The sequence below is a fragment of the Trachymyrmex cornetzi genome, unplaced genomic scaffold, assembly GCF_001594075.2.
Source record: "Trachymyrmex cornetzi isolate Tcor2-1 unplaced genomic scaffold, Tcor1.1 scaffold73, whole genome shotgun sequence".
Classification (NCBI taxonomy): Eukaryota; Metazoa; Arthropoda; class Insecta; order Hymenoptera; family Formicidae; genus Trachymyrmex; species Trachymyrmex cornetzi.
In genome coordinates, this window is record NW_017300059.1 from 119,318 (window position 1) to 129,599 (window position 10,282).

The 10,282-nt window shown below is 26.6% G+C and overlaps 1 protein-coding gene and 2 non-coding genes across 3 annotated transcripts in view; 2 read left to right on the forward strand and 1 right to left on the reverse strand.

The window, feature by feature from the left end:
* Window positions 1-1,917: 1,917 nt before the first annotated feature.
* TRNAP-AGG (transfer RNA proline (anticodon AGG)) lies at window positions 1,918-1,989 on the reverse strand. Its single transcript has one exon. It is a non-coding gene; the product is annotated as a tRNA-Pro (tRNA).
* A 606-nt stretch (window positions 1,990-2,595) lies between these two features.
* Window positions 2,596-2,667, forward strand: TRNAP-CGG (transfer RNA proline (anticodon CGG)). Its single transcript has one exon. It is a non-coding gene; the product is annotated as a tRNA-Pro (tRNA).
* A 4,162-nt stretch (window positions 2,668-6,829) lies between these two features.
* Window positions 6,830-10,282, forward strand: part of LOC108767824 (aromatic-L-amino-acid decarboxylase) — a 7,623-nt gene continuing 4,170 nt past the window's right edge. The window contains exons 1-3 of the mRNA XM_018517892.1: window positions 6,830-6,973; window positions 9,492-9,728; window positions 10,175-10,277. Of these exons, the coding sequence (XP_018373394.1) occupies window positions 9,528-9,728; window positions 10,175-10,277 (304 nt within the window). The 5' untranslated portion in view covers window positions 6,830-6,973; window positions 9,492-9,527. The remainder of the gene's footprint in view (window positions 6,974-9,491; window positions 9,729-10,174; window positions 10,278-10,282) is intronic.

The window sequence follows — 10,282 nt, forward strand, 5'->3', positions numbered from 1 at the left end:
ATGAAAAAGAAGGGAAATATTAAAAATGTCGAATTAAAAAATGTAGAAACTAATTTATCAAAAAACTTTAATAATATAATTAATTATCCCAAAAATAGAGACGCTCACCACGATTACAAAGTACCGTATCGCAAACATTATCATGAATAATTCAAGAACCGGTTCCTGATACGTTGGCCAGTCGGTATTAGCTATAGCTAATAACTAAAAAATGACTCATTGTGTCTAATTTACAATTTTCATTAGTACTATATAATTAGTATAGTACTAATGAAAATTGTAAATTCATAAAAAATCTCGTCAGAAGGACTTATTACTGTGTATGAACGACACCGATATTTAATTCTGGCATTGAAATTCTCGATGTAGGGGAGCTCACCATGACAGGATAATTTTTACTGTATATATGTTAATGTGTGTTTGTTCTGAGGAAGGCTTAAAAATGAGTCGAAACATGTAAGAGCGTTTAGTGAATAAAGAAGTTTCATTCTTTATAAGTGTATTATTTGCACGACGTCGTCTGCGCCTGACTCTTAGTGCCATTACTCTTTCCAATTCTTTGATTTGTAAGAAGTCTTGATTAGTTTGATTTATTAACGGATTTATTAGATCTCTAGTTAGATCACAAAACAACTCACGTAATCACATTTATTTAAAAAGATGTGACTGTGAACAAAGTAATTGTTTATTTATTAAACTTTGACAATGAAAAAAATATAAGACTATTTTAATATTGTTAGAAAGATTTTGTTTCAAATTAATAAAAACTTTGGATATTACATATGTTATTTTGCAATATTTTAATTCTTTTTCCAATAATTAATTACTTATCTATTCTATTTGTATAGTATAATTAGTTGTTACGTATAGCATAATTAATAGTTACGTATATAACTGCTCCTAATCTTATCATAGTAATTCAAGATACTATTATAAATATATCATAATACACTGTTTGATATGAGAGCATGTAACAAGACTGACAATTTCGTCTGAGCGATCTGTCTTTGCGTTTATCATGTAAGTTTTAAACATGATTTATATTATTTATCATTTATGTCTCGTTAATCTTATTCAAATATTTTAATATAGTTAATTTGGTAATTATAATGAGAATACGCTTGGACATCAATTCATTATGACTATATCACAAGACACAGCCACATGTCGCACAATTCAATTTTTAAAGTTTAATTTGCAATTGTATGACTTATCAATTTTTAATTGTATTATATTGAATATTATCGCGATATTGAAGAGGATCCGCAATAAGATCGAAACGTCTATTGTTACATTATATACTATAATTGAATAAATTCTATACACGCAAACATCTATTGTTCGGCTTTTATAATTCTTTGATTTATTCTTTGGAACTTGTTAATTATTTTTATTATATAATACATCACACAATAATTACTTAACAAAGGTTACTTAAAAAAGAATAAAGTAGTCTCAGATAATCTTAAATGGGGACTATGAAAGTGACACAAAATACAGTAATCCTCTTCTGTTTTCTATTTGTTTTGCTCTTATACTTTCTATTTGTGAATAGAAATTAAACTTCGGTCATTTTCAGAGATCTTGTATTATTATTATAACCAACTGGTGTTTAAATATCTCTATAATAACAATTTTAACGAAATCAATACCAATAAATATATTAATTTTTTTTAATATAAAAAAATACAAATTCGATATGCAACATTTGTTGTCTTGATCTCGCTTAGCGTACGTAACAAAAATTAATTTGAACGGTATGCCTCAGTCTATTGTTGAAACGGTAGAAAAAACTTTAAACTCAATAATATTTATCAATCATGGAATGCAATGTGTCATAAAAGACTTCCAGCGAATTACCAAACTGAAAGTCGTGAAAGTAGGTCACTGAGAAACCAGTTAAATTAATAAAAAAATGGGCTCGTCCGGGATTTGAACCCGGGACCTCTCGCACCCTAAGCGAGAATCATACCCCTAGACCAACGAGCCATCTCGAGAATTGTTGCTCTTGTAACGGTTGACTTCGCGGACTGTCAAATGTAAGTCAATTAAATATATTGACTACGTTCTTTCATTCATATACAATGATAGACTAAAGCGTTATGTACGCTTGAATTTATTTGAAGTCTTTTAACTAAGAGTACGAATAATATAAATTTATTAAAAATGTTAATATAATATATAATATATATAAAATGTTTAATATAATATAAAATATAATTATTTTTTTGTAAAGTATATTAAAAAATCATATAATATGAAAATTATAAAAATATCTTATCATATGACGTGATGATAAGAGACTAGAAAATATTTTTAACAATAAAAGAAACACTATCAAATAGAAAAGATAATGAAAATAAGAAACACATAATCTCATACTTTAAGAAAGGCAATGAATGGAATGTCTTATAAAACGATATGTTCGGTAATTCAAAGAGAAGTTATATTATACGGATATGATACCCAATGATGTATGTAAGTACTTCAAATACATTAAGTCATTTTTATTGGATAAATAGTGTTTTCTTTCAGCTGTTAATGACTTTGTGATTGCGATTATGTGGAAGATCAAGACTGAAAAAGTTTTCATGAGGCTCGTTGGTCTAGGGGTATGATTCTCGCTTCGGGTGCGAGAGGTCCCGGGTTCAAATCCCGGACGAGCCCACAATTCTTTCTTTTTGCACTTTATCATTATATGTATATTGAAAGTCAATGATATTTATGTAAACTACTTCAAATTATAATATTAGAAAGAAAAAATTGAACAGAGGGAGAATAGATAATTATACTAAGAATAATAATTACGGAGAAAAGCTATATTGAAATTAGTTATGATTAAAAAATATTTGACAGATTTTTTAATGGTACATGTAAGTCATAACATTGATGCAATAAATCCTATATTACTAATTAAATAGGAGAACAATAAGTAGAGATCAGAAGTCTTAAGAATTCCTCAACATTATGACGTATGTGTGTGTGTGTGTGTGTGTGTTACAAAACAATATTTTTAAATAATTCAGCGATTAACAAAACACGGAAAATAATTATTTGGGTTCTCGTGCATTTCTTTGTCTAACATTGTAATTATTTTGTATTTCAGCATTGCTAATATATTTGCATTTTAAATATGCATTCTAAATGTAAATGCGAACGTTATTATGTCTTTTAAATAATGCGTATCGCAAACCTCATTCCGATACTGAAATGTCACGAATATATTTGAGTATTTATGAACACAGCGTCAAACTTGACCGTGAAGTATGTTGTACTTTCCTTATAACTTAATCGTTAGATTTGAGATATAAGTAGTAAAATATTTTACTATTTATGACTCGAAAACTATACGAGACTACCGATTAAATTATAATAAGGAAAAGATAGTACTAGTTTAAAAAATGTTTTTTTTTTAATTATTTTGAACTAGACAAGGTGTTTCTTAGATTTTTGGATGCTGAAAACGATGCCGCAAGTTAAATTTCACCAACACATTAGATTCCGGAAACAATTGAGGTTTAATATGCAAAAAATAACTTTTTTGCGTTACATTTTTTTATAAAAAAAATTAACGTTATCTTGGAATTTTTATCAGATATTATGAATGTATTGTTTATCTCCTATAAAATGTACTTACAATTTTTTTAATTTCAATGTCTTACTTTTTAGTTTTTAACCATGTTATGAACGATTCAATACAAGTTTTTCCAAGATAATAAATTTTTCGTCTATGAATGGTTAATGGAGTCACTCATAATTATTAGTTTGTGACTATTGATACATAGTGTAATTTATCGTCACAGATACCGCTAAATATACATGTATCAGCAGGGCTGGGCATGTATTTAAAATATTTTTATTTAAAACACACTATTTGCAATACAAACGTATTTTGTATTTTTTATTTCAGCGGATCACATAAAAAAGTATTATGTATTTTATATTTAAAATCGAAAAATTGAAAGCCTTTTGTATTTTGTAATTCAAATAATAAGATTGACTATCAATGTTAGTATTTGAAATACAAAATACAAAATACTTTCAATCGTTTGTTTTTAATACTGAAATATAAAATACAAAATACTTTAATGTGCTCCCATGAAATACAAAATATTATCATGTACTCTGAACAAACACAAAATACAGAATATAATTGTCTTATCAATACTGTTTTTCAAATAAAAGTATTTCAAATACATGCTCAGCCCTGCATGTATTATATACATATCGCCGATAAATGAAGTTACTTATAATTATTAGTTTGTGACCATTGCTACATAGAGTAATTTATCTTCGTAAACATTGTTGAATATGTATATATGTATACGTATATAATACATATGTACACAAAGTCTCATTTTAATTCTCTACATCGAATATTAAAAAACTCATTCCTAGAAAAAAACGCCTGTTTCAAACAAAAGTTGTATTTGTGAATGTATATTGATAATTACAAATTAGAAATTGTGTATGATTTCATCATTATGAGCGGAAAATTTTTACTATCTTAGAAAAGCCTTGTATTTAAATCCTTCATAATACAGCTAAAAAAAAAAAGATATTGAAATAAAGAAAAATGTATTTTATAAAGAATAAACAATATATTTGTGGCTTTTAATTAGATTTTCAAGAGAATGTTAACTATTTTTACAGAAAACGTCAAATCGTTAAAAAAATTATCGTCAAAAAATTATTTTTTGGACAATAAACCTTAACTTTCTTAGAAACCTGACGTGCTGGAATTTTTTGGCTTGCGGCATTGTTTTCAGTATTTCAAAATATATATAAAACTAGTCCAGAGTTTGAAGTAATTTTTTACTGTAAACTAGTGCAATTAATACTCTCACCTTGATATATTGTATTAGTTATATAGTTTCAATATATTTATAAAACGCAGTTTAGCACGTTATAAAGCACGCTGTTATCAATTGATATGGGCTCGGTAAAAAACAAATACTGTTAATTAATTATTTAGTTTATTTGAGGAAAAAACACTAATTTTTGCAGGATAAATTCTCTATATATATGTAAAATTTATAAATGTAATATTGCTGTAATAAAATGAAATGTAATAGGTAATAATTATTAAGTTAATTTTTAGTAAAACGTTATGTTTTAGTAAAATTGTAGTAAAATGCATGTAAATGCATGTAATGACGAAAGAATACATCAGAATCAGAAATGTAAATTATTTTTGAGAATGTTTAGTATCTATTTTTAAAATATTAAGAATTTAACAAAAATTTCACAGATTGTTCTATTATTATCTTTGAGTATGCATGTAAAATTTAAGCATAAATTCTTTTATTGGTTTAAAAGTTATATAATTTTTTGTTTGTCTTTAAAATTAAATTAAATTTTAATTTTAATTTAATTTCAATTTAATTAAAATTTTTTTAATGTTATTAAGTAATGACTGATATTTTTGATTGATATCAGTTATTTTGACTAATTATTCAGCTGATACTTTCAAATGATATTACAAAACGTTTTTATATTTTGACTGATATTGTAAAAAATTTTTCTCATCTTACATAAAATTTCAAACCGATAAGATCTTAAATGCGTTGCGAATAAATTTTCAATCTTATTAGTGTTAAATATAAGAATGTTTATTATAATACGTATACTATATATGTATACATATAATAATAACAAAATTAAAATTAAAATTGCTCTTTGATTTTTTAATATTTTTCTCATTTATTACAACATAATTTGAAAGTTGTCATTTTTTAATTGCTCGCAAAAGAATGGAAACAGAAAGAAAAATATATACTTTAAAAGTACATACTTTTATTTCTTCACAATTAATTAATACATTGAAATTACATTTCAAAATTAATATTACAAAATTTTAATGTGATTCAAAATATCAAAATATATTACTTGGAAAATTTTCTTTTCAAGTTGTATATTTGTTATTTGTATTAAATCTATCTTTTAATTATATTAATATAATATGTAGTTTTTGAATTATCATAGTAAGTTCACGGTAGAATTACAGTTAAAAGTTAAAACAGTAAATAATAATTAGATTATGTATTGACAAAATAATAGGATAATAATTGATGGACAAAAATCCAATTCGAGCTGTAGAATACGTCAGAGAAAAACAAAACATAAATTATTTTTTGTATTGCTTAATGCTTAATAGATTACGATGAATGAGTTATAAATTGTAAATATTTTACGCAATAAGTGCCATTCACACGGGACAGATAAAGTTTCAAACCGATAAGACTCTAATATATGTTGCGAATAAATTGTTAGTTGTATGCACAGGTGAGAATATTGATTAAATATCTCATTTTCTGTTTTGTATAATTTCATCAGAAATTGTGATAAAAATTACTATAAACAAAGATAATACAGGGTATATAATACAAGAATTGTGATAAAAGTTATTAAATTTTTGTTTTTTTACAAAATAGGAAAAAACTGGAAAAAAAAGGAAAAACATTACCGGTAAGTTCAGTCATTCTATGTTTTATAGAAGGAAGGACAACTTCCCCGGCAAAAAATTTAATGAAAGATTGTGTTTATATTTGTTTATACAGAGTTATAGAGAGTTTTGTCGATGATGATACTGTTTATGAAAAGTTTCATTGATGGTTACACTGTAGAAGCACATTGTAACACTCTCCTATATTGACAACAATATTTTATTACAAATCTTAGAAAACTGTAATAGAAACTAGAGACTATGTCATTAACAATTCCATGTTTAAATTTCCATTTCATAAATAATTCAATAAATATTTTAAAGCTCAATGAACATTTAGTTAACACTTGAGCAAACTTCTTATATAAACTTTCAATGAACGTATTAGTTTCGTTAGATTTACGTGTAGTCGACTGAAGATATATAAATTATAGAGTTGCTCGAATGGTTCACATTGTATAGTGAAACAAAGTCTCTTCTACTATACAGCAGTCTACTCTTATTGCTTTGGAAAATATAAACAAAAAGGTATAAAAATATACAATCACGAGGAAACACATCGAGATAATACAAGTTAATTTTCGGAAGTAAAAGAGTTTTTTCTGTGCATCTTCTGGAAATGCAAGAACGTTACAATTTTGAATGTGCTCATTTATATTAAATGTACCTAAGTCGTTAAATTTTGTTTTGACATATTGTTTTGACAAATATTTAATTGCTGGACGTATTGATGAAATTTAATTTTTTTATTAATGCACGCATTTCATTTAGCTAATTCCTATTTTCTTGATATGTTTCTTCTCGATTGGTTGGATATTTAAAAATTTTATTACATAGATATAAAATTATATAATTTTACACAAAAAAAGAATATTTTAAATTAAATGAAGAATATAAATTCTATATAAAAAAAACTCGTTATAATGAGAAAGTCAGTAGTACACATTTAATATAACTAAACTGCAACTTTATAAATATAACTATTATGAACTACTATTGCTCTCATGTACCTTCCAATTAGAATTAAAGAATTGAATAGCCGTTTAATTAAAGAAAAATATCAGTTGAAGCGCGGAAGAACATTTTCGGGACACTAAAGAAGAATTGCTTCCTCGTTCGGCAAATTTGGTATGATTACGGAGAAAGCAAGTGAAAGTTTCCTGGGTGGTGGTATTTAACGTTAAAGGACGGTGTTCGACTGAAAATACTTCCGAATCATCCATCAATTCGTGCGTTTATCTCGAGTCGTACAGATTGATCAGTTAAATTTTTGTCGTTACTGTGTCTGATGGTGACAGTGAGATACAAATCTCGGATCTAAGCGAAAGATTCCTACTCTATGATGTTTATGGTGTATACATAGTGAATTTTCCCTGTTCTGTGCAACACGTAACGCGTAGACTATACAGGTACGAGTTCCATAATGGATCGTGAATGGGGAAATAATACTTAGAAATAAAAATATTCGTCTTGAAAATAAAAAGAAAGATTTTATTGGGAGACTCTCATGTTTTGTACGTGAAATTTTTCTCTTTACTGTTAAATTCATATCTGTCAAATTATACTTAATTTGAATTATTTTTAATAATTTTTATAGTTCTCTCTCTCTCTCTCTCTCTCTCTCATCATTATTCCCACTCATTATGTCATTAATTTAACTGATTATATAAAGCAATACCGTTTTTAAACAATTTAAGAAAATATATAAAATATATTGACTCAAATTTAATTTATTATTTGTGCATATATATATTAATAAAGACGTTATTTATTTCAAAATCAAGCAATTCAACCAAAGAAATTGATTTACGTTTTGACATACATAGAAGGTAGTACGTTTGCTGCTCACGATTAACTGTTACGAGCGAGATGCACTGTAATATTAAAGTATTAAAAAGATTCGACAACTGTCTTCTGACTAAACTTTATTCAACGATGATACAGGCAAGCTTATAGACTAAATCACAGAGATGTGTTATTAGCAGCTTACAAAAACAGACTGACTCGATCAGAACTAGAGGGATCTTCACTACGATAAAAGAGGTGGAGATTCCAATAAATTTTAACCAATAACGTGACATTTTCGAATACCAAAAATATGCATAATGGGGATGAAAGAAACTAATTATAAGATATGTGAGTGTCGATTACTCACGAATTAGGGATAAGTCATAAGATATCTGTAAGACTGAATATTCAAGACGAGTCTTAAGGGTAGATAAAAAAAAGGATTAAAAACGATAGGTGAAAGCTAGTAAGATAAGTAGCAGGAAACAAGATTTATCAGGAATGTTTAGGAAAAAATGTGTAGAAAAACCTTATGTTAAAAACGTGACGTACACGTAATATAGCGCGTGATAAATTTATCATTTTCACGTTTAGTAAATTTAGTTATAATGAGCATGCCAATTGGGCTTTGAATGAGAAACTGTACAGTTATGGCACAAAGACATCATTTTGTATTATTCAATTTTGGTTCGCATTTTTCGAACTTACTTTTTGTTGCACAAGGTAAATAATTTTTGTGAAATTGGCTTAATTCCCAGAGATTTTTTTCAAATGGGCAATAAACGTGATAAAAATAACGAAATGTTATTTAATTCAAGGATTATCATTGATATTTAACAAAGTTTTGCTACCAAGCATTTCCGCGCTAGTTATTTCTAAGTTGAATCAACAAGTATGAGAAATTTAGATTAAGATAAAATAATCTTGATAATAAAACTTATTTTAACTGTTATTGACATAAAGGCATAAATTATTATTTCAGTAATCAAGCTTTGTCAATAAAATTATACATGAATTAATTACTTATGTTAATGACAGCCCGTAATATAGACTTTAATTGAATCAACAGCATGTTTTTCTCAGTGTACCATAAAATTTATAGCATTATATAACAGTTACATAAAAATCATTCGCAAGGTACCGATTTGCTACGTAAGTTTAACTTTAACGTCAAATTCAAAGTCGTATTTCAATCTCCTTCATTATCTTCATGGTACGAACATATTAATTAAAACGGATTTTTCAACTCGTTGGTTACAGCGATTGACGTCGCGTACTCTCGAATTTAGAAAATATGGACACATCGGAATTCGTAGAATTTGCCAAAGCGACTATAGACTACGTTGCGGATTATACTAATACTGTGAGAAGCAGAAACGTATTACCGGATGTGGAGCCGGGTTATCTCAGTAAGTTACTTCCAAAAGAAGCACCACAAAAATCCGAAAAATGGCAGGAAGTGCTCAAAGATGTGGAAAAATATATTATGCCAGGGGTAAATTTTTAATTCTTTTTAAATTTTTTTTTATCATAAAATATTATATATATCGCATTAAAACTTGCATGTAATAGTAAATTTTAATGTTTAATAGAATTGTATTAAAATTAATAAAAATGTAATTCTATCCAGATAAATAAAGAGAAAAAAAATAATTCTTTTTTAAATATATAATTAGAAATAATATATATCTAATATTCAAAGTACTATAATTTAAAAAAAATAATAAAATTTAATAAATAAAGAATAAACATTATTATTTTGTATTACATAAAACTAATACTTTTATTTTTATTGCTTCTTTTGCAATGTGTCTTTTCACTTTGTAATTTTTATTTTGCGGTATTAAATAAATTTTCTCTAAATTTATAGAAAAAATCCCTCCACATTTTATATTTTGGAGAAAAAAAGATAAAATTTATCATTTTCATCAAAATGTGCAGGTGACACATTGGACCTCGCCGTACTTTCACGCGTATTTTCCATCGGGTAATTCTTTTCCGTCTCTCGTCGCTGATATTGTGAGCAGCGCGATTGGATGTATCGGTTTC